Genomic DNA, 26,520 nt, shown 5'->3' on the forward strand with positions numbered 1-26,520 from the left:
GGGAAGTGGGACTACGCTTCAGGTATGTTCTCTGTACGTGTGCTGAACTACATGGCACACATGATCAGACTTCAATGAGACCTGGTCAAGGAGGTCACCGATTCTGCCCCAGGGTCCATGTCGGTGGAGGAGAAGAAGGTTTTTTCCTCCCAGATGGGCCACCCTTACCTCCATTTCCAACACCTCTATAAGGCTCCTATCTCCTGCTACCAAAGGCACCGCTAGTGCAGCTGATGCAGGCATTGCCATCAGGCATCATGCCTGGCTCTGACTTTGTGCCTTTTCAAGAACCCTTCAAGGCATCTTTTATGAATGCCCAGTACAATGGTTCCACTCTCTTTGGGAAGACAGTACGAGACACTGTGGTCCAGAGCTAGAAGGATGGGAAGACCTTGTCTGCCGTCGGAATTCACTTCTCTACCCCTCAACTATCCTTTTCCAGGAATCAACGAGGGGTGAAGACGATGTGGTTCTGGAAGTCTCAGGGTTATTCCCAAGACCCTCAGGACTCGCTCTCCCCCACAGGCAGAGGGGGATTTGAGAGATATTGCCCTCGCAGCAGAGGGGGTCCAAGGAACCAAGTGTCTCAGGATTCCTTCCCAGACAGGCCCGCACAGCAGTCCTGAAGGGTTGCCCGGCTGCTCATCCCTGGAAGCATTTGGGGGTGGGGGTCACCTATCACTACACCCAGAGGCCTGGGAGTCAATCACAGATGATCATTGGGTGTTGCAAATCATATCCAGAGGATATTTAATCCTCTTCACTCAAACGACACTTCCTCCCAAACACCTCCCAGATGTTCCACCCGCTCAAAGGGAGGATGCAGTGGTAGAAATTTTGAAGCTGCTTGAAAAGCTAGTCATCTAGCACTTTCCCCCAGTCCAGTCCGGATTTGGCATCTATTACAAGTTCTTTTTAGTGGCAAAGAAAATGGGGGACTTAAGACCCATCCTGGATCTTTCAATCCTAAATCTGTCAGTTGCCAAGACGAAATTCCGGATGATCTCTCTCCAATCTATCATGCCCTTCCTGCAGGAGAACAACTGGATATGCTCAGTAGGCCTCCAGGATGCGTACTATTGCATCAAAATGGACAGACTGTCTTGGAGGTTCCTCCGCTTCCGGCTGGGGCCAATCATCATCAGTTCAGAGCGCTACCCTTTGGTCTCACCACAGCCCTCTGGGTGTTCACCAAAGTGATGGCAGTGGTAGCTGCCCACCTGCGGCTGCAGGGCTTCCAGGTCTTCCCCTTCCTGGACAATTGGCTCCTTTCTACTCCCTCCAGGCATCAACTCTGCCAAGCCAGAGATCTCTGCCTCCAGATAACCCACCATTCGGGCATCACCATAAATCTCAACAATTCCCTGTTGGACCTGGTTTTCAAGTTCTGGATTTTATTGGAGCTTGGTTAGGCACCAGGCACCATTCAGATCAGTCTTCACTCACTCAAGCTTCACGTCTTGTGCGTTCTTCAAGCTCAAACTCTTCCGGCGGAATCTGTCCTGCGGGTGTTGGGGTCCATGGCAGCCACGATCACCCTCATTCCCAAAGATCGGTTGCACATAAGGCTGCTCCAATAGAATCTAGCGGTCCAGTGGTCATTACTAGATCTACCATTATCCCATCCTGTTCTTGTGTCTCGGGCCTGCAACAATTCCCTTCTCTAGTGGATTCATTCAATCTTAAATCTGTCAGTTGCCAAGACGAAATTCCGGATGATCTCTCTCCAATCTATCCTGCCCTTCCTGCAGGAGAACAACTGGATATGCTCAGTAGGCCTCCAGGATGCGTACTATCGCATCAAAATGGACAGACTGTCTTGGAGGTTCCTCCGCTTCCGGCTGGGGCCAATCATTATCAGTTCAGAGCGCTACCCTTTGGTCTCACCACAGCCCTCTGGGTGTTCACCAAAGTGATGGCAGTGGTAGCTGCCCACCTGCGGCTGCAGGGCTTCCAGGTCTTCCCCTTCCTGGACAATTGGCTCCTTTCTACTCCCTCCAGGCATCAACTCTGCCAAGCCAGAGATCTCCTCCTCCAGATAACCCACCATTCGGGCATCACCATAAATCTCAACAAGTCCCTGTTGGACCTGGTTTTCAAGTTCTGCATTTTATTGGAGCTCGGTTAGGCACCAGGCACCATTCAGATCAGTCTTCTGTCACTCAAGCTTCACGTCTTGTGTGTTCTTCAAGCTCAAACTCTTCCAGTGGAATCTGTCCTACGGGTGTTGGGGTCCATGGCAGCCACGATCACCCTCATTCCCACAGATCGGTTGCACATAAGGCTGCTCCAATAGAATCTAGCGGTCCAGTGGTCATTACTAGATCTACCGTTATCCCATCCTGTTCATGTGTCTCGGGCCTGCAGCAATTCCCTTCTCTAGTGGATTCATTCCCCGGACCTTCATCGAGGTTGCCAGTTCATTATTTCTACTCCAATGACCATGGTGACCATGGACGCCTCCCTACTCGGGTGGGGGGGTACTGCTTGAGAAGGACAGTCTAAAGGCACGTGGTCTTCCCTGGAGACTCAACTGCATATCAACATCCTGGAGATGAGGGCAGTGCTATCAGCGTTGCAAGCTCTTTGTGCCCATCTTCCCTTAGGGACAATTGCCATGCAAACAGAAAACATGTCTGTAGTCTGGTACGTCAACAAACAGGGGGGAACCAGGTCTTACCTCCTTTGCTGCAAAGCCATGAGATTGTGAGAGTGGGAGATTTCCACCAGCTGTTTTCTGATGGCAATGTACATTCCAGGGTGGTCCAACATTCTGGTGGACAGGCTAAACAAGTCTATCCTGATGCCTTGCGAGTGGTCTCTGAATCCTTCAGTAGTGAAGCAAATCTTTCTAAAGTGGGGTCAGCCTTGCTGCAATCTCTTTGCCTGCCCTTCCAATGTGAAGTGCAGCAAGTATTTTCTTCTGAACTCTCCACTGGGGGAGTCCCCCAGAGATGCTCTGGTTCATGTTTAGCCCTCCTGTCTTCTGTATGATTATCCTTCACTTCTCCTGATTCTGAAGTTTATACGGAAGGCTCGACGACTTGGGAGCAAAGTCATCCTCATTGCCCCCTTCTGGTCTCGCCAAGTATGGGCCCCCTCTCTGTGGTCTCATGTAGTGTGTCCTCCCTGGATTTTAGATCTGGTTCTGGATCTGATCTCGCATTCCTCCAGGATTCCACACCTAGATCTGGTCACTCTGAAGGTTACAGCTTGACTGCTCCAGTTCCATTAATAGTTAGGACTCCCGGGTTGTCTTCTCCGGTTAAGAAGATTTTGGTAGCAACTCATAAATCACCCATGAGGAAGGTTTATTCTAGTAAGTGGAAACATTTTTCGATTTGGGAATTTCAGCATGGCTTGGACCCTTTCACTGCTCAAGTTCCTGCCATCTTGGAGTCTCTGGCAGATATTTTTTAATGGGGGTGCCAGCTTTTCTACAGTTAAGGTTCAGCTGGCAGCTATCTCTAACTTCCATATAGGAGATAATTTGGCTTCTTCAAATCTTTGTAAAGCCTTTTTGAAAGGTACTTTTTTACTTATCAGACATTTGGCTGGGCTTTCGCAATTACAACAAGGGCCGTTTTGGGAATTGGAATTGTTTTGTGGATTCACTAGCGTTTATGAGATCAGGGATCATTTTTATTTGGACACATGTCCAGGAATTGACAGTACATAGGATGGATCTATGCTTATATGCGACACCTGAATAGACTGTAGTGTATAGGGCCTGCACCAAGGATGGATTATGTGAAAAAAGGGAGAATGTACATTCAACTGGCATTGGCTTCCAATTAATCAGGGCTGACTTTAAGAACTAAAACAGCTTATTTGGCGCTTGTTTGCAGGATTTTGGTCCGGGACTCATCACTTTGGTAACGTTAAAATGTTTGGCATTTATGTATATACCTATTTTTATTTAGTTATGTATGTACTATTTAGATAGATGGTGCTTTTGTGACTAAGGAGAATAACGAGCATTCAGCCCATATTCGGGTGGAGAGAATCAAGGCCTGATTTCACTTTTCATAAAGTATTTACATCAACTAGACTGCCAATTGTTAGAGAAAGCATTATTTTTTGGTCGGATTGTTATACAGATGAAGAATGGAACACTTTGAACTATTTTCTCATTGTTTGTAGCCTGGTTGGTGCAAGTCATTTCCTACGGGCTTATTGACTAGGGACTATTTTGTATATAGTGGCTTATATTTAACATAGGCATTTTTTTGTCTCTCATATAGGGATTCAGTGTTTTATCTTCACGTTTGTTCATTTTTTCCATGTCTATTATCCTCATGCTTAGAATGATCCTATATTGTTTTGGCAGGATGCTAGTTAATATTCGGTTGGTCTCAACATTCTAATACGGATTGTACTGTGGGGGGAACCTAAACATTGTGTTTTTTCTAACCATTTTTGACCGATTTATGATAAGGTGAAGCAATTTTGGAAACCATTACAAAACTATAATTTATTCTCACATAGCATGTATCTATACAGCTAGTCAGTTTGGACATTACTATTAATGAGATTGTGAGTAGTCTATATTATATTGGAACTAACAAGTCATGGGGTCAGACCTTTGTATACTTTATCACAAGTTGATAGCAGGTTGACATTGTGTAAATCGGTTGTTCATTTATTTCTTGGGCAACGATCTTGTGTTGTGACAGGGTATTATAAAAATTGGTCATTACATAACAACAACAACATAACTGACAATAGAGAATTGAGTACTCAATTGTTGTTAGAAGGCTCTTTGTTAAAAGGCTTTTTCATTATTTGGGGGTTGATCAGCCAACAGTAATTACACAGAACTGTCCAGGAACATGTGAATGTTTATCCCTTCCAGTGGTTGACATTTACAACTATATTTAATAAGTGGATCTTATAACTTAAAAATGTTTTGGGGTTAGAATTGATGATTTGCATATTCTGTGGGTATTTTACATGTCTATTTTGGCAGATCAAGGTAAAGGTTTTTTTTTACCTTTTTCCTGTCTTTTTGATCATCTCAGCAACCATTTACATTCCTTTGTGACTCAAATGGATTCAGCATAATATATTTTGTACCAGTAAACCAGGTTCGAGTATAGGGGGACTATTCTTATAGCATCCTTGACAGTCTGCTTAAGAGACGTCCTATAGGCTCCATTTTGGTGGTATCACATCACAGTTGACTAACAGACTTCAGGGTGATTGAAGCAAACTAGCAACTTATGGTCATGGATCTTAGCAAGCTGCTTCAGGGCCTTTGTGCAGATAAGGATGATATTCATGTATTTGGAATTAAACCTATGGATGAGGGCACAAAGGAGAACAGCCAGATTGATCCTGTAGACAGTTGTAATTTGCTCTTCACTCAGCTTGGCAAGAAGGTTAAAACTTTACGTACTAACATTTGACACCTAAAGCTTTTCAAAGCATATCAAAATATTACCCCAAGGGGTCTAAGGACTAAATTACAGCCATTAGTTAGTAAGCCTGATGACATATTATTAAGGGATTGGAACATGGCACAGCAACAGGCGTCCATGTCCTTTGTTAACATTTTAGCATCTTATTATGAAAAAACAAGTGAGGTCAACATATGTGATGTACAAAAAATATGTGAAGAGTTGAAAAAACATGAAGAACAAACACATTTTAAGGATAATCTTATCAGACTCTCAAAGGAATTGACTACCTTTGAAAATAATTTGAAAGATAAAAAGTTACATAAGTTTTCCAGAGATATGGAAGATTATGAGGGGGTAGGCCGTTTGAGTCACAGAGAAGTGTTAGGTTTGCTGATGCTACAAAAAACACCACTCAGATACGCAAAAAAAGACCCAGATCCATATTGAAAAAAAGGCAGACCACATACCACAACTTCGTGTGAGGAATCCTTCACTACTGACATTAAATCCACATATATTAGTGATTCCCCTGATTCCAAGAGGGTCAGCGTTCAGAATACCCTTTAAGGGGTAGGAGACATGGGGGGATACAAGCACAGGGTAAAAACCATAGAGGATCTTTTCCAATCAATAGTGAAATAAATGTAGAATGTTGAAATGGACACAATATTTCTAAATATGTTTTATCATCTGTATATATGTGTATACTGTTTTTAAGTAAATACTTTATCAATATCACTACAAAATTATATTTCTAAATATGTTTTATCATCTGTATATATGTGTATACTGTTTTTAAGTAAATACTTTATCAATATCACTACAAAATTATATTTCTAAATATGTTTTATCATCTGTATATATGTGTATACTGTTTTTAAGTAAATACTTTATCAATATCACTACAAAATTATATTTCTAAATATGTTTTGTCATCTGTATATATGTGTATACTGTTTTTAAGTAAATGCTTTATCAATATCACTACAACATTATATTTCTAAATATGTTTTATCATCTGTATATATGTGTATACTGTTTTTAAGTAAATACTTTATCAATATCACTACAAAATTATATTTCTAAATATGTTTTATCATCTGTATATATGTGTATACTGTTTTTAAGTAAATACTTTATCAGTATCACTACAAAATTAACTTCTTTTTTACTATTGACTTTACCTGTATAATGCATTGTACCTGTGAAATGCATTGTTATGATTCTTGCCCTCATTGAATATCCTATGCTAACCTGTATGCTGTACTACGTATGTTACTGTTGTATATATATTTTTTCCCTATTGTTATTGTTATTGTAGTTGTATGTGTTTGTTTATGTCTTGGAACTTATCTCCCCGGGCCTCTACTGAAAATGGACATATATCCAGTTAGACTAGCCCGGTCAACAAATGTAAAATAAATAAAATCTGAAGAGGATTCACTGCTGAATAAAGGTCTTGGTTTTATCCCAGGTTTTTTTTGTGGATGAAAGCATTTTTGTCTCTGATATACTATCATTTTGCAGAAAGGTTAATCTGAAATTGTTTTTCGGCCAACAGGACCATTCTCAGAGATCTACTGAATTTAGATTCTACAAATCCAATTTCAGTCCACCCATGGACAAACATGTTGCCATTTTCCAACAGGCAGTTATCAAAGATATACATTACCATTTAAGTTCCTCACAGATTATCAGACATAATCTAACAATGGCGAAACAAAAAGCTCTTACAGATCTTAGGGCCAATACTGACATTTCCATCCTACCAGCAGACAAGGGTGGGGTGGTGGTAATCATGGACTCCAGTTATTACTGGGCTGAGGGAAGTAGACAATTGTCTAACCCTCAGCATTATATGAATATGCCCACTGACCCCACTTTAAATTTCAAAAAAGAGATTGACAACTTTTTGCAGGAAGTGGTGGATCAGGGAATTATCAGTGATAAAACTAGACAACAACTAATGGTAAAAGATCCAGGCAAACAACATCTTTATCTATTTCCCAAAATTCACAAATCTTTGAGTACACCACCAGGTAGACCTATAGTTTCGGGCATAGGCTCCCTCACTGAGCCATTATCAGTGTTTTTGACGGAATATTTGCAACCGCTATTGCCACATGTTAGACCCAGGTTAAAGGACACAACTGAATTTCTACAAATTGTATCGGAGTCTGAATTGGAACCCCATTGGTTGATGTGCACCCTGAATGTCAAATCACTTTACACCAGCATTCCACACTGGGCAGGATTAACAGCATTAGAACTCTGGCTAAATAAGACCAATATATACAGTCCAGGTTTTAACACATTGCTCATTTGCATGGCCGAGCATGTCCTTACCAAAAGCGTCTTCTATTTTAAACATGAGTGTTACTGGCAAATACAAGGCACAGCAATGGGGGCATCTTTTGCCCCAATATATGCTGATTTATATATGGGTTATGTTGAGGGAACACATTATATATAATGAGCTACATAACCTGTATTTGCCAGAGATAGACATATGGAGACGTTTTTTGCACGACTGTTGGCATGTATGGAAAGGAGGCAGTGATTATTTAGAGGAATTCATTGAATACCTCAATTTAAATAAATGGGGGGCTGAGTTCACAGTAAGTTTTCATAAAAATGAGATTCACTTTTTGGATGTCAGTTTACAGCGTCAACTAGATAACAGATTATGTACTACAGTTTGTCATAAATATCCACAATATAACAGCCTGCTACATGCCTCCAGTCTCCATCTCAAACACACCATTAACAATATTCCTAAATCTCAGTTTTTGCGCTTGAAAAGAATTTGTTCTTCACAGCAGGATTTGACACAATCCCATCAGGATTTAGTCAACAGATTTTTAACTAGGGGATATGGTACACAGAATGTGAACTCGGCCATGCAATGGGCCAACAACCAATCCAGGGGTACCTTATTAGAATACAAACATACACCCAGGAAGGAGAATAAGGATACCTTGAGAATGAACAACCAATCCAGGGGTACCTTATTAGAATACAAACATACACCCAGGAAGGAGAATAAGGATACCTTGAGAATGGTCACTACATTTGGCAGAAATACAGCCTTTCTTACTGATGGTATTGACAAACACTGGAATATTTTGAAGGCCAGTGAACAATTGGGTGACCTTTTGGGGAACAAATGCTCATTTTCCTTCAGGCGGGGTAAAATCTTAGGGTCCCATTTCTCTCATTACAAGAAAATTATGCATCAGGATACCATTTATCATCAAACCACATTAACGGGGGAGAGACTGGTTGGCTCTTATCCTTGTGGACACTGCACCTTCTGCAAATATGTCTTTAAAACCAAATCCTTTACCAGTAAAAATACTGGGCAGCTATACAACATTAATTGTTATGCTAATTGCGGAACGGATTGGGTTATATATTTGGCCACCTGCACTTGTCAAGCCTTTTATATGGGCCAAACTTCTAGACAATTCATATTTCGAATGTCGGAACATTTAGGAGACATTAGGAATGCAAGAGCCACAAATGCTCTATATATGCATTCACTGGTTCATCACATGGCTAAATTTACTTTTACAGTCATTGACAAAATATCGGGCAACAGATCTTTTAAAATGGGGTGGCATAATATAACTAAACATGAAGGAAAGGAAATGGATTGTCAAATTAGGGGGTTTATTCCCACCTGGATTAAATGATAAACTGTAGGGTTTTCCTTTCTCTTCATGGGTCTTGACACTATTTATGAATCCATTAACAATTCTTGGGTTTGTCCAAAGAAGAAAGTTGTTAAATAATGAGAAGAAAAAATGAAAAAAAGAATGAAAGAAAAATAGTAAATAATGTATGCAGTCTACTGTTTGTATTGTTTTTTTGTATTCATTATTTAGTATTAGGTCAGTTTTTACTTAGGAAATGATGAAGAAAAAATGAAAAAAGAATGAAAGAAAAATAGTAAATAATGTATGCAGTCTACTGTTTGTATTGTTTTTTTGTATTCATTATTTAGTATTAGATCAGTTTTTCCTTAGACAGGAAATGATGTCATTGGTCTTTAATGACGCTGAGTATTTATTGCAGTTGTAATACTGCTTTATGTTATGTACCACTGATGAAAGCTTTAAGCCGAAACCGGTCTGGTTCTCTTAATAAATCTTCACGCCCCCAAGGTGCTGGCTTCCCTTGTGTTTTGTTACAGTTTTTCTGGCTTGTGCATCTACCGCACTTGCTAGCCTGCCTCTTTGTGACCTTTTTACTTAGGCCTCCAGTCAAGGACCCAATGCCGCCTTGGGATCTTACCCTAGTCCTTCAGAACGTGGTTTCTTCCCCTTTTGAGTCTGCTGCTTCAGTGGATCTGCAGTTCCTGTCTTGGAAGACAGCTTTCCTGATTGCCATTACTTCAGCTAAAAGTGTCGGAGCTTCAAGCCTTATCTGTTAAGCCCCCTTGTATGGTGTTCATAAAGACAGGGTGTCCTTACACACTAACCCTTCTTTCCTTCCAAAAGTGGCTTCGGAATCTAACATTAATCAGGTTATCAATCTCCCAGTTTTCTTTCCGAATTTTCAGAATAAGGGAGAGTATAAATTGCACTTGCTGGATGTTCATAGGCAATTGTGTTTTTATTTGCATAGAGCAAAGTCCTTTCATAAGTCTTGTCAACTTTTTGTCTCCTATTCCAAGCCCTTCTTAGGGAAGCCAGTGTCAAAGGTGACCATTGCATGTTGGATCTCTCAGTGCATAGTTCTGGTGTATTCAGCCAAAGGATTATCTCCACCAGGTCAGTCAAGACATATTCTACTAGGTCTATGGCTACTTCAGCGGCTTTTTGGTCTACTTGGATGACATTTGCTTGGCAGCTACCTGGACATCTCTGTGTCCAGAGGCAGGACATCCTTTGGCTCCTCCGTGCTCCGGAATTTCCTTCCACAAGGACCTCCCAAGGTTTTTTGGTAGCTGGGGACTCTGTCCCACAGGTTGAAGATCAAATGAAAACAACAACTTCAGTTAAAGAAGTTATGTACTCACCATAACGTTTTATCTGAGTTGTTGCTTTTCATTTGTCATCAGCCATCGCTCCCTCCTTCCCCCTGCCTTATGTGGGCTGTGTGGTTGACTGGATGGAAGAGACATAGCCCTTACTTTGGCAAAACTTGGTCTTTCCTGTGGTGTTCTCTGGGTATTTCTGCCAAGGTGTAAGGCCTTTGGTTAGCTCGGGGTGCTAACTGGACTGCCAGCAAACTCGATCTGAGGGGAGGGGGGATTATGAGTAGGGGAGGAGCTTGGAGCTCGGATCCAGTGCTGGAAAATGTAGCCGAGTCAGATCCGTCCCATATTCGTGTCCCACAGGCTGAAGACAAATGAAAACCAACAGCTCAGATGGAATGTTATGGTGAGTACATAACTTCTTTTTTCTTCTTATTTTGAGTGCATAATTATGCTCCAGACTTTAATACCCCTCTATTCCTTGTATTCCAGAGAAGCTACCAGGACATCCTACCTCTCTTCTATTATAGAAAATACTTCTCTCCTTACCTATCCTCTTCCAGCTTTCAGAATCCATCATCATTGACCTGCAACTTCTTGTTTGCTTCTTCATTGCTACTTCCCTGCTACCTGACATGTATAAAATACAGATTGCTGTATTTAATTATGCTACTCTTTAGCTTATCCTCTGTTCTTCTTCTCCTACTGTGCCAGCGTTTATCCTACCACGACTCAATAATATATCGCAACATCTCTCCAACTCTAGTCCCAACTACCTATCCATACTTCTCTTTACACTCTCCACACATTGCACCAATCCTGTTTAATATTGTCCTCACCTTTAACCCAAATATAGGCTGATTAATTGCACTTCAGCTCAAACCAAATCAAAATCAACTGCAAGAATCCTCTCCAAAAAACAAGCATGCATAATTCTTCAGTGTACTAAAATTCTTTTAGGAGGAGCTGTACATCCTAATCCTGGCCCAACCTGTCACAATGAACATAAAGATAATTCTCTCCAACACACTTCTGTAACCCAACAACAGCCAATCCCCAACCCTAGTGGTGTTTGCTGCAATTAATGTTAGAAGTATAAGAAATAAAACTGCTGAACTACATGACTGGATTATCCAACATAAGCCTGATGTTCTCGCTGTAACCGAAACGTGTCTTAAACCCAGCATAAACAGCTCCAAATTTATGCCTCCTGACTGTATCATCTGTAATGACTGTATAGAGAGGAAAGATGGTGGTATTGGTTTAATATTTCCCTACATCTACCACATCTCCCCTTACAGCAAACCAACACCAAAATTCAGTTCAGCAGAGCTTCTTATTGTTTTTTTCAAAAGAAACAATTATAATCAAATATCTATTACTGTCCTTTATATCCCTCACGGTGAAAATGCAGCTATACTGGAAAATATCCTACATTGGATATCCCCAACAGTTCCACAATAAATAATACTACTAGTAGGTGATGTGAATGTTAATTGACTGGACATAGACTCTAACTCTCTTACTTATTTAGTTTCACATAACTAATTAATAGCCCCACACATTATAGCAAGATATCAAATTCTGTATTAGACTGGATTTTGGTGGTATACCCTAGCAAATACTCCATCACAGGTACAGTGTTAGACTCTATCAGTGATCATCTCCCATTCTATACAACTAGACAGCCAACTGGTCAAGAAAGCGCACCAACGCCTCCACTTTTGAAAAAAAGGATGAAAAAAGCTAAGCACCTTCCTCATATTCTCTCCACCCTCTATAGAGGTGCAGTAGAGAGCATCCTTTCCTGCAGCTTCACAGTGTGGTTTGGAAGCAGCACAGTTGCAGAAAGGAAGGCGCCACAAAGAGTGGTGAGGGTTGCAGAGAAGGTGACAGGTTCCAGTCTTCCATCGATGCAACATCTTTATTCTGCAAGAAGCATCTGAAAGGCCACCGAAATAATACAGGACAACACACATCCTGCGCATGGACTGTTTAAGCATCTGGCATCAGACAGGAGATATTGCAGCATCTGCTGCAGGACTACAAGATTCAGTAACAGTTTCTGCCTTACAGTGATTAGACTTCTGAATTCAGGCACTAGTCTCAGGGGTCTGGAAACATAATAAGTCTATTTTTATTTATTTGTGCAATATATACTTACATATATTCCAAATAAGTGCAGTATTTATTATATCCATAGTAGTCAGTATTAACTCACTCAAGTGCCATATTAATTCAGGCATTTCAATCTGTAATGTGTTTTGTATTACTTTAAATAGAGTAGCTAATTTAACTCTTTTTGTATATGAGTGTTGGTAAATGTCTCTGCTCTTTCTTGGAGTGGTATTGTATTTGTTAGTTACGTTTATTCCTGTACTTGTATGTGTTGTTTCACTTTCCTTTGTAATCTCAAGAATTGAACTGATGCGTGACATTTTGTTTAGGCTACACTTGTGTAGTCGTAAATGACAATAAAGTTTACCTTGACTAGACATCACTCACATCCACTTAAACAGCATATTTATAAAACAGCATGTAACCTTTTCAGGTTTAACCCAGAAATATTCATTACTACACTATCATCTATTAACTGGACCTTTATAAAAATCCTCTCCTTAGATGATGCTGTCATTGAATTCAGTACAACTGTTTTTAAATATCCTAAATAGCCTTACACCTCCTAGAAGGAAGAGACTGAAAACAAATAATGCAATTTGGATGTCCACAAAGTGTAGAATTCTAATGCAAGATCGAGAAAAAGCATGGAAAGAACGGCAAAAATATAAAGCACCTCGATACCTTGAACACTGTAGAATGCTTTGCAGTCATACAAAAAAGCAAATAAATGAAGTAAAAAAAACTATACTATAATAACTTTCAGAATAATACTAAACACAATCCTAAAAAATGTTGGACATCCATTAGAGAAATCTTACATCCCAGTCAAAGAGTCAGCCCAAACCCATCTCCTGATAGCTCACCACTCAGTACTGCATTACAGTTCAACTATTATTGTATATATAGTACAGCATCTCTAACCAAGGATTTCTCAACATCCAATCCCAACCCTGCCCAACAGCCACATATCACCACATCCACTTTCACACCTGTGCCCAAATCCTGTATAAAACTACTCTTAAACTTAAACTGTGCTGTTCTTCAGCTGATGACCTTCCACGCGAGCACCTAAAAATAGCCAATAGCATTGCCTATCCTGTCTCAGTCCCTTATAACTAGGTCAGTCCAGGAATCCCACGTTCCCTCTGGGAAGAAGTTGCACATTATCCCCATGCACAAAGGAGGAAATTCAACAGACATTAATAATTTTAGACCTATAGCAATCTTATCCCCCCCCCCCCTGCCAAAATACTAAAAAAAATGTATTCAGAAACAATTGCTAGACTATCTCCTGTGGGAAGAACTCCTATCCCTTACACAACATGGCTTCCTTCCTTCCCATAATACTGTATAGATACTGTCAATAAAGCTAGAGTTGATGGCAAAGTTGTCTCTTCCTTATTTCTAGACTTGTCTAAAGCCTTTGACACAGTTTGTCACAGCAAACTTCTACTTCAGATGTCCTCACTAGGTCTCTCTCAGCCCACCCTTATGTAGTTCAAAAGCTACCTATTCAATCGCTATTAGTCAGTAAAATGGCACTCCAAGTTTTTTCTTTACCTCCCAGTCACCACTGGTGTACCACAAGGCTGTATCCTTGGTCCCATCCTCTTTAACATTTTCACCAACACCCTCTATTCTTCCACATAACAGGCCACCCTAATACAGTATGCAGATGACTCCCCTCTCGTGTACATCTGACAACATGGTACACCTCCAGACATTACTCAGGAAGCTTTAATAGCCACTGAAACATGGTTTTGCAACTCACAACTCATGCTCAACCTAAAAAAGACCAAACTGCTACTTTTATCCCCTAAATCCTTCTCTCATGAAAAAAACTAAATTTAAAGTCCTCTGTCTTGATAATACCAACCATTGAAGTCACTTCCTGTAGCAAACTATTATGATAATCCTACATTCAACTTGTATATACAAAATTGCATAAGAAAAACTCATTAAAAACTAGTGATGTTTTACAGATCTAAAAACTTTCTCACTGACACAACTAAAACTACACTTGCCACTACTTATCTCCTCCCCACTCTTCTTTATGACGCTCCCATCTTTACCAACTACCAGGCTTCACAAAAATGAAAACTTGAACAATGCTCTAATAAACTTGCTGAATTTGCAGCACATACCCCTTTCAGAACCCACCACTGTATAGCACTGAAACACCTAAACTGGTTAGAACTGCCACATTAACAAACATATACACAACCTCTTACATCTATAAAATTATTCCGCATCCATCTGCCTGTCCAGAACTAAAAGCCATTCTACACAGCTATGTTCCAAATCAGTCACTGCGCTCCAGTGACCAAAAACTCCTGTCTGTCTGCAAACCTAGCAAATCTGCTGGGCATTGTCTCTACTCATACAAAGTTGTTAAGGCCTGGAACTCTGTACCTGTGCCCATCAGGTTTGTACCCTTACTTCCATCTTTTAAAACCACTCTGAAAGACATCCTAGCTAAAATCTGGTTCTGTCCTTACTCAAAACCTGGATAAAGAGCACTCAGGAATTGCAAAGCAGTCTATTGTGGGATTATACCTAATACTATACAGAACTATTAATTCACATAATAATCAATGCTTAAGGGCTCTCGAGTGAGACATGTTTTAGAGGTGTATTCTGTTGTATGTATATTAGTTTTATCATTGTACTGCTTTTATATTTAACTGGAATTTATGAGCAATTAGTATAGCTTATCATGTTATGTAACAACTGACAAGCCTTTTTGTTTATTATTTGCTATTTAGGCATAGAATTTTGTATTCATGCTTTTTATACATATATTTTTTATGTATTTAAAATGTTTGCAGAGTGCTGCTTTTAACTAATTTGGCATTTTGTAAGTTAAAGCAGTTAGGCTTTATTTGCAGCATGATTGGTTGAATGAGGATTTATAAGGGTGTGTGTTATTTTGTCTTTTAAACAGTCTGAAGAAGCGAATGTTATTCGCGAAAGTGCTTACTTTTTGCAATAAATTTCTTCTGCGATAATTTCCTGCCATATGGAACCACTTCTGTTTTTATTTTTACTATTATTGATCTTCTTTAGTTGGTTCCCTTGTCTGTTCAGAGGCTTGCCTGTTTTTATTTTGTACCGAAGACCCTTCATAGCCATCTGGCCTCATTAAACTTATATTTAGAGAATCAACGTCTCAAAGCTTGCAGTTAGGATGGGTTCCAATTCGGCCATTCCAACTGAACCACCACGGAAAAAGGCCAAAGTTTCCAGGCCTACCTCTGTTACCTCTCTGCCATCGGACATCCCCGCCAGCTTTCGATCTAGGGGTTGAGGGACGTCCGACTGAACCAACTACTTCGGCTTCCACCGAGGCAGTTGCTTCAGAAGTAATAACCGGCACTCCACAGAGATAGAACAGTTGTCGGTCCCTACCAATGTCAAGGGGGAACCATAATCAGTCAGACGACCTACGGAGACTCCATTACCTGAAGCTCAGGCCTCAGAGCCTCGGCCTTCTGTAAGACCTATGCCTACTAAGCGAAAACAAAAAACTAAACATTTGGCTCCTACCCCTGAAAGAGTTCCAGAATGGCAATCTTTCACTAACTCTTTGCTGTAGGCTTTTATGGCTCTCAGGCTCACGGCCTCTTCACCCTTCACTATCCCAGTGCTTAGCCCTAGGCCTGCCTCTGCTACTTCTCTCCCATTGCAGCTACCCAAGAAGGGGAGAAAAGACTAGAACCTTACAACTGCTCTTCTGAAGAGTCCATCTTTTATGCTTCTCAGATTGCCGCTCCTTTAGAATATTATTCCCCAGATGAGGAATCCATTGAAGGGGGACTCCCACCAGAGGACATTATTTTTGGGGAAATATAACTAAGTTGAAAGAGTACTTCAAATGGGACACTACCTAGATGACCGACACTCAGAGGAGGTATTTTGAACTCCTTCAAGTGGAATCACCCTCCCCATCAGCCATCCCTCCTGTCTTGCCTGCCTATCTGGATGCTTTCACCTCTGCATCCAAGAATCCTGACTCTCAACCACCTGGACCTAAAAGACCAGACAGATTTTATAAGGTACCTAATGAGCAAAAATTCTTAGTTAAACCCCCCCCTGACAAACCCTGCAGTGATTGCTGTCTCTCCTGACAAGCAATCTAGACTACTTCCCTCTGCATCTCTTCTGCCAACTGATAAAGACAGCAGAAGCATGGACAGGACTGGGAAAAAAGTATACACCTTCTCCACCCTGGCCTTCCGTGCTATCAGTTACCAAACACACATGGTAAAATATGCCCTGGACCTTGTTTCACAAGCCTCCAATCTCCTGGCTGCCACACCTGACTGCCCTACTAAGTCTGACATAGCATCTAAACTGTCTGTGGCTTTACAGGTAGCCAGACATTCCATTAGGTGCAGTTATGATACAGCAGAGGCCTCTGCTAGGTCGGCAGCTTCTGCTTCTGTTTTTCGCAGATATTCTTGGTTTCACCTACAAACCACTCCATGAGGACTTCAAAACTAAAATTATGGACGCCCCATTAGTCCATAACCTTTTGTTTGGTAAACAATCTGCAGAACTTTTTAAAAACCTGCAGGAGAAAAGTAAGGGGCTCCAGGGCATCAAGCATTTACTTGTCCCCTGTTCCTAAGAATTACAGGAATTACCCTGCAAAAACCTCATTTGTCAGAAGATCCCCTTCCTCTGGCAGCCCCTCTTCTACCATACTCCAGACCTGCTACCTCTCAACCAACTCCTAGACAGCCATTTCAGGATAGAAATGCACCCAACAATGTGTGACTTCCTTGCCCATCTGCCTTTGTCAGCCCGCCTACCCCACTGTCTACCATTTTGGCAAACCATCACATCAGACCAATGTGTACTGACTATCATTCAAAATGAATACTTCCTTTCTTGGATGGAAAAATCCATCCCAAGACCCATTCCCTTTCCATCCAATAATCAAATTCACCTCCTGCCTCACATTCTGCTAGACCTCCAAAAACTAGGAACAATAGAACCCGTTCCTCCAGGACAGGAAGGAAAAGGGTTTTACTCAAGACTATTTCTGGTTCCCAAAAAGGACGGGCCTTGGAGACCTATACTGGATCTAGCCTTCCTAAACCACTTCCTAAAAGTTCCATCATTCAAAATGCTTTCCCTTCCAACTCTTTTCCCTCTAATCCCAGCCCAGGCCTTCATGGCCACACTGAATCTGAAGGAGGCTTATCTCCATATCCCCATAAAACCCTCCTACAGAAAATTCTTATGTTTCACTAGACCCTGCTCTCATTTTCAGTTTACAGCCTTGCACTTTATTTTGTCTACTGCACCCAGGGTATTCACAAAATGCCTAGCCCCAGCCATTGCTTACTGCAGGACCCAAGGCATCCATTCTCTTTCTGGCAGAGACAGAAGTCCTGCAAAATCATCTCAGGTTCACCACCACCCTTCTTCAAAACCTGGGATTCATCTTTAACTTAAACAAATCCTCCTTGCTCCCACAGCAAGACAAAATCTTTCTGTATAGCAGAATCAGGACATATCTGATGCAGGCCTTTCTTCCCAGGGAAAAGGTCTACTCTCTCTCCACTCACTTTCAAAACCTTTTACTAGAACCCCATATTTCTGCAAGGCAATTCCTGCAACTCCTGGTGCTAATGTCAGCCACCATTCCCATACTTCCTTTAGCAAGAATGCACATACAGTGGTACCTCAAAAACATGTGGTCACAACACCAACACTCCCTGGAGAAACAAATTCCCTTTCTGCCCTGCCTCAAATCAGAACTAAGGTGGTGGATTCAACAAATTCTTCACAACCCGAGATTACCATGCCAAATCCCCTCCCTAACCCAATTCATGCACACAGATGCATCAGAACTAGGGTGGGGAGCCACCTGCAAAGGCTTCAGAGTTCAGAAGGCATGGAATCCTACCCTTCAAAAGAAGCATAACAGTGTCAGGGAAATGACTGCAGTTCTTCTGGCCCTGGAGGCTTTTCTTCCTATCCTCCACCCAGGCCCCCTTCTAATATTCACAGACAACACCACAGTTATGTGGTATCTCAACAAACAAGGAAGGGACCAAAGCTTGCCTCCTTTTCAGAATAACTCTGCAAAACTGGGACCTCACCTCCAGGCACAACTTGTCCCTGCAGGCCTCATAAATCACCTCTCAGAAAAACAAACAAGCAAATATTCTCAGCAGAACATCCTCTCTACAGCACGAGTGGATGTTGAACAGAGAGACCTTTCTTGACATTGTCCACCAGTGGGGCACTCCTCAAGTGGATCTGTTTGCCTCCGCCCAGAACAGACCATTTACAATTTTTGCACCAAGGATCACTCCCCACTTGCCTGGAGAGTAGATGCCTTCAGCATTACATCGAAGGGACTGTTTCTATACGCTTTCCCACCCTTCCCTCTAATCCAAAAGGTCCTACTGAAAATCAGGAAGGACAAACCAAAAATCTTGCTGGTGACCCCCTACTGGCCAAGGCAACACTGTTTCCTCCTAATTCTCTCACTAGCCAAGGACAGTTACCTCAGGTTACCCCACAAAGTGGACCTTCTCACACAATAAAAGGGAACCCTAATCCATCCTCACCTACAGATGTTAACACTAACACTCTGTGTGATAAACTTCTAATCTCTTTTAGACACCACTACTCAGAGGATGTGCTTATAGTCCTGAGGGAGGCCAGGAAACCTGCTACTAGAAAATCATATTTATCCAAATGGGAGAGATTCTCCAAATGGTGTCTACATAAGGACAGGGACCCCAGCTAAGCAGACCCTTCCCTAGTCCTTGCTTATGTATGTGAACTCATTAATGGTGGCCTTTCTTACTCTAAAGTGAAAGTACACCTTTCAACCATCTCGGCTTGCCTGCCTCTAGATCCCCCTTTCCTATCCAGGCTAGATGTAAAACTTTTCCTGAGAGGGGTTGTACACATCAGACCACCTAGAAAACCCATACCACCATACTGGGACCTTTGTCCTGGAAAAATTGACACTGGCCCCCTTTGAGCCAACTAGCAATGCTTCTTTACAACTGTGTACGTGGAAGACTGTACTGTTAGTGGCCATCACTTCTGCCTGGAGAGTGTCCGAGTTACAAGCTTTCGTGGCCTGCTCCCCCCTACACAACCTTCCACAAGGACAGGGTGACCATGCGTACTAACCCTTCCTTCATGCCCAAAGTGGTCAATGAACTGTCCTTAAATCAATCTTTTCACTGTCTACCTTCCTCCCCAGCCCAGCTAACAATAGTGAGCGGATTCTCCATTTCCTGGATGTACATAGACAGCTGAGATTCTACCTAGACAAAACTAAGTCGTTCAGAAAATCTAACCAACTATTTGTCTCCTTCCATCCCAGGGCTCTGGGCAAGGCAGTCTCCAAGCAAACTATTTCATGTTGGGTCAGAAAAATCCATCTATTTCTGCTCCTCACACCATGGAAAGCACTTATCCCTTGGAGTGAGAGCTCATTCCACCAGAGGCATGGCTACTTCCAAAACCTTCCTCAGAGGGCTGGATACAACATCCATTTTGGAAGCAGCCACTTGGTCCACTATTCACACCTTCACCAAACACTACAAGCTGGACCAAGTCTCCAGAGCCAGGGCAGGTTTTGCTAGAGCAATCCTGCAGTGGTTCCTGGAATCTTCCACTTTTACCTCCACCCTTCCCTCTAACTAAGCTGTGGTACTCTCCCACATTAAGAATACTGCAACATAGGAATAGAAGGAAATAGAATAGTTGTGTAAAATCTAACCATAGATGTCCTTCTCTTCCATGTTGCAGTATTCCTTCCCTCCCTCCATCCCCCGGATTAAGTTTGGACTATGGACATAGCTCTAAGACACTAGGAAACTCTACCCTTCACCAAGAGCGACTAGCCAGCATATGACACTTCTGACTGACATTACCTTTTAATCTCTTTGGAATTCTCTGTCTGGCCTTCAAGTTCTGAGGTCTGTGCATGCAAACATCACATTTAAGGTCCCTGGGTTATTGGCCCTGCATGTGACAACCCACACACCTACTGCAACCAGACTTAAGCTTTTGTGTAGGAGACTATGTTCGGGTTGCCTGAGGTGGGAAATCCAACACTAAGAATACTGCAACATGGAAGAGAAGGACATCTGTGGTTACGGTAAGATTTTACACAACTATTCTATACAATGCAGCAGGGTTGGGTTGCTCATAATTGAAGGGTCAGTTGCATATTTCCCCATTAAATGTATTTTTTTTCTCTGCTCAGCTGTTTATTGCTTTTTAATGTTGGGTTTTAGAGTGAAAATGAATAATATAACTAATTAGTTCATGCTGGGTAATTTTTAAAATCAGTCTGCTTTATTTTCCACAGTTGACATTACTTTTTCTGTGTCCGATATTAGAGAATCTGAAAGAATGATGATATGTGTATTTCTTAGACTTCCTCCTGCTGCCCACCCCTCCGTAACACTCATACGCAGCTTTACTACTGCACTAAAAGCCAGCATTCAGTCCACATTATTCTTGATGGCCAGCTGCAGGCAGCATTGATAAATACTTGCTTTTTGCATGCAGCTCGTCACCAAGAATAATGTGGATTATTTTCTTGTCTCTATCATTTCTTAAAGCAGAGCTTGGAGCCAGATGGTTTCCATTTGAATCTCCATTTTTTTATGACTTGCCTGACTTTTTTTTTTAATAGCCATCAACTTTATTAAAATAATAACAGGAATAAATCCGTAAGAAATTACAGAAATCATCAAACCAGCCAGGATGTTGAAGACAGATATAACAATTACAACAATGCTACACCTTAATACTGTCTAATCATTTTGGTGACAAATGCGTTGTATTATTCCCTTTGGGAGCCACTGAAGTGACACAAGCCGAGATGTTCATTTCCACCTGAGTATGGGACAGTTGCAGCCTGTGTGAATTATAATGTACATCAACACCTACCTGCTAATTCAGGATTCCATAGAAATAATTTTGATTTAGCCTTTTTCTGAAGTTTTTTTTTTTACCTTAATTCTCCACTCTACATTACACAACTCCTTCATTTAGACATCCACATTTGCCAGATTAGGAGTCCCTCTTCTCTTCTATGCCCAAGCAATAGCTTTTTCCCCACAGACACCAACTGTAATAACTGGGTCTGAGGACTTATCTGTGTTTTTACTGTTTTTTTTTTTTGTCTGTTTTCAGTTTGTTGCTACTTATTGCATTTATCTCAGTACTACTACTCAACCTACCAATGCAAAATCAAAGTGAGGATGGATTTTCCTATGCCATGTGCACAACACCATCCTCCATGATTGCTGTTGGTATGTTTTAGTGTTTACGAGCTGGATACTTTCTAAAGTTGGCATTTAAAGCCGCCTAGGTTTAAAGTGGAATTCTCAAAAAAAAGAAAGAAAGAAAAACAACAGAGATCAATAAATGATATATACTTATATATTTAGCAGGTTTATAACAGTGGATGCTGAAAACAAGCATTTGCCTGTACAAATTTAGTGAGAAACATTTTGCTAGTTGTTCAATTCATTTCTAATCAGTGTTTCTCTCTGTAGAGGTGCGAATTAGTGCTGTTGAATCCTTGTGCGCATTGGCACAAAGTTCCCCATCCTTTGCCGAGAAGTGCCTCGATTTTCTTGTGGATATGTTTAACGATGAGATTGAGGAAGTGAGGCTGCAGTCCATACATTCCCTGCGGAAAATATCCAATCACATTACTCTTAGGGAAGACCAACTTGACACTGTCTTGGCAGTACTGGAGGCAAGTATGATTGTTAAAACCTTTATAATTTTCAAGTGTTCCAAGATGGGAAATGGCTCACATATTGGTGGAAATGTAATAAAAGATGTATAGCCTTAGTGTGGCATTTTGGGTACTTGTTGCTGTTTTGCATTTTAAGCACCATTTTGATTTCTATATTATTAATAAAAGTTATACCTTATTACAGAGAGGAGGGTGTACTGGATATGTTCTATATCATTAATAAAAGTTATACCTTATTACAGAGAGGAGGGTGTACTGGATATGCTCTATATCATTAATAAAAGTTATACCTTATTACAGAGAGGAGGGTGTACTGGATATGCTCTATATCATTAATAAAAGTTATACCTTATTACAGAGAGGAGGGTGTACTGGATATGCTCTGTATCATTAATAAAAGTTGTACCTTATTACAGAGAGGAGGGTGAACTGGATATGCTCTATATCATTAATAAAAGTTATACCTTATTACAGAGAGGAGGGTGTACTGGATATGCTCTATATCATTAATAAAAGTTGTACCTTATTACAGAGAGGAGGGTGTACTGGATATGCTCGATATCATTAATAAAAGTTGTACCTTATTACAGAGAGGAGGGTGTACTGGATATGCTCTATATCATTAATAAAAGTTGTACCGTATTACAGAGAGGAGGGTGTACTGGATATGCTCTATATCATTAATAAAAGTTGTACCTTATTACAGAGAGGAGGGTGTACTGGATATGCTCTATATCATTAATAAAAGTTATACCTTATTACAGAGAGGAGCGTGTACTGGATATGCTCTATATCATTAATAAAAGTTATACCTTATTACAGAGAGGAGGGTGTACTGGATATGCAATATATCATTAATAAAAGTTGTACCTTATTACAGAGAGGAGGGTGTACTGGATATGCTCTATATCATTAATAAAAGTTATACCTTATTACAGAGAGGAGGGTGTACTGGATATGCTCTATATCATTAATAAAAGTTGTACCTTATTACAGAGAGGAGGGTGTACTGGATATGCTCTATATCATTAATACAAGTTGTACCTTATTACAGAGAGGAGGGTGTACTGGATATGCTCTATATCATTAATACAAGTTGTACCTTATTACAGAGAGGAGGGTGTACTGGATATGCTCTATATCATTAATAAAAGTTGTATCTTATTACAGAGAGGAGGGTGTACTGGATATGCTCGATATCATTAATAAAAGTTGTACCTTATTACAGAGAGGACGGTGTACTGGATATGCTCGATATCATTAATAAAAGTTGTACCTTATTACAGAGAGGAGGGTGTACTGGATATGCTCGATATCATTAATAAAAGTTGTACCTTATTACAGACAGGAGGGTGTACTGGATATGCTCTATATCATTAATAAAAGTTGTACCTTATTATAGAGAGGAGGGTGTACTGGTGTACTGGATATGCTCTATATCATTAATAAAAGTTGTACCTTATTACAGAGAGGAGGGTGTACTGGATATGCTCTATATCATTAATAAAAGTTGTACCTTATTACAGAGAGGAGGGTGTACTGGATATGCTCTATATCATTAATAAAAGTTGTACCTTATTACAGAGAGGAGGGTGTACTGGATATGCTCTATATCATTAATAAAAGTTGTACCTTATTACAGAGAGGAGGGTGTACTGGATATGCTCTATATCATTAATAAAAGTTATACCTTATTACAGAGAGGAGGGTGTACTGGATATGCTCTATATCATTAATAAAAGTTATACCTTATTACAGAGAGGAGGGTGTACTGGATATGCTCTATATCATTAATAAAAGTTGTACCTTATTACAGAGAGGAGGGTGTACTGGATATGCTCTATATCATTAATAAAAGTTGTACCTTATTACAGAGAGGAGGGTGTACTGGATATGCTCTATATCATTAATAAAAGTTATACCTTATTACAGAGAGGAGGGTGTACTGGATATGCTCTATATCATTAATAAAAGTTGTACCTTATTACAGAGAGGAGGGTGTACTGGATATGCTCTATATCATTAATAAAAGTTGTACCTTATTACAGAGAGGAGGGTGTACTGGATATGCTCTATATCATTAATAAAAGTTGTACCTTATTACAGAGAGGAGGGTGTACTGGATATGCTCTATATCATTAATAAAAGTTGTACCTTATTACAGAGAGGAGGGTGTACTGGATATGCTCTATATCATTAATAAAAGTTGTACCTTATTACAGAGAGGAGGGTGTACTGGATATGCTCTATATCATTAATAAAAGTTGTACCTTATTACAGAGAGGAGGGTGTACTGGATATGCTCTATGTCATTAATAAAAAGTTGTACCTTATTACAGAGAGGAGGGTGTACTGGATATGCTCTATATCATTAATAAAAGTTGTACCTTATTACAGAGAGGAGGGTGTACTGGATATGCTCTATATCATTAATAAAAGTTGTACCTTATTACAGAGAGGAGGGTGTACTGGATATGCTCTATATCATTAATAAAAGTTGTACCTTATTACAGAGAGGAGGGTGTACTGGATATGCTCTATATCATTAATAAAAGTTGTACCTTATTACAGAGAGGAGGGTGTACTGGATATGCTCTATATCATTAATAAAAGTTGTACCTTATTACAGAGAGGAGGGTGTACTGGATATGCTCTATATCATTAATAAAAGTTGTACCTTATTACAGAGAGGAGGGTGTACTGGATATGCTCTATATCATTAATAAAAGTTGTACCTTATTACAGAGAGGAGGGTGTACTGGATATGCTCTATATCATTAATAAAAGTTGTACCTTATTACAGAGAGGAGGGTGTACTGGATATGCTCTATATCATTAATAAAAGTTGTACCTTATTACAGAGAGGAGGGTGTACTGGATATGCTCTATATCATTAATAAAAGTTGTACCTTATTACAGAGAGGAGGGTGTACTGGATATGCTCTATATCATTAATAAAAGTTGTACCTTATTACAGAGAGGAGGGTGTACTGGATATGCTCTATATCATTAATAAAAGTTGTACCTTATTACAGAGAGGAGGGTGTACTGGATATGCTCTATATCATTAATAAAAGTTGTACCTTATTACAGAGAGGAGGGTGTACTGGATATGCTCTATATCATTAATAAAAGTTGTACCTTATTACAGAGAGGAGGGTGTACTGGATATGCTCTATATCATTAATAAAAGTTGTACCTTATTACAGAGAGGAGGGTGTACTGGATATGCTCTATATCATTAATAAAAGTTGTACCTTATTACAGAGAGGAGGGTGTACTGGATATGCTCTATATCATTAATAAAAGTTGTACCTTATTACAGAGAGGAGGGTGTACTGGATATGCTCTATATCATTAATAAAAGTTGTACCTTATTACAGAGAGGAGGGTGTACTGGATATGCTCTATATCATTAATAAAAGTTGTACCTTATTACAGAGAGGAGGGTGTACTGGATATGCTCTATATCATTAATAAAAGTTGTACCTTATTACAGAGAGGAGGGTGTACTGGATATGCTCTATATCATTAATAAAAGTTGTACCTTATTACAGAGAGGAGGGTGTACTGGATATGCTCTATATCATTAATAAAAGTTGTACCTTATTACAGAGAGGAGGGTGTACTGGATATGCTCTATATCATTAATAAAAGTTGTACCTTATTACAGAGAGGAGGGTGTACTGGATATGCTCTATATCATTAATAAAAGTTGTACCTTATTACAGAGAGGAGGGTGTACTGGATATGCTCTATATCATTAATAAAAGTTATACCTTATTACAGAGAGGAGGGTGTACTGGATATGCTCTATATCATTAATAAAAGTTATACCTTATTACAGAGAGGAGGGTGTACTGGATATGCTCTATATCATTAATAAAAGTTGTACCTTATTACAGAGAGGAGGGTGTACTGGATATGCTCTATATCATTAATAAAAGTTGTACCTTATTACAGAGAGGAGGGTGTACTGGATATGCTCTATATCATTAATAAAAGTTGTACCTTATTACAGAGAGGAGGGTGTACTGGATATGCTCTATATCATTAATAAAAGTTGTACCTTATTACAGAGAGGAGGGTGTACTGGATATGCTCTATATCATTAATAAAAGTTGTACCTTATTACAGAGAGGAGGGTGTACTGGATATGCTCTATATCATTAATAAAAGTTGTACCTTATTACAGAGAGGAGGGTGTACTGGATATGCTCTATATCATTAATAAAAGTTGTACCTTATTACAGAGA

At 40.2% G+C, this 26,520-nt stretch overlaps 1 protein-coding gene across 2 annotated transcripts in view; it reads left to right on the plus strand.

Moving 5' to 3' along the window:
* INTS4 (integrator complex subunit 4) overlaps positions 1 to 26,520 on the plus strand; it is a 1,189,969-nt gene that overhangs the window by 499,110 nt on the left and 664,339 nt on the right. For both annotated transcript variants that reach the window (XM_044073339.1, XM_044073340.1), the window contains exon 11: positions 22,056 to 22,261. In XM_044073339.1, coding sequence (XP_043929274.1) covers positions 22,056 to 22,261 — 206 coding nt within the window. The remainder of the gene's footprint in view (positions 1 to 22,055; positions 22,262 to 26,520) is intronic.

Source organism: Protopterus annectens, chromosome 5.part1, assembly GCF_019279795.1.
Source record: "Protopterus annectens isolate FY-2018-M chromosome 5.part1, PAN1.0, whole genome shotgun sequence".
In the NCBI taxonomy this organism is placed as follows: Eukaryota; Metazoa; Chordata; order Ceratodontiformes; family Protopteridae; genus Protopterus; species Protopterus annectens.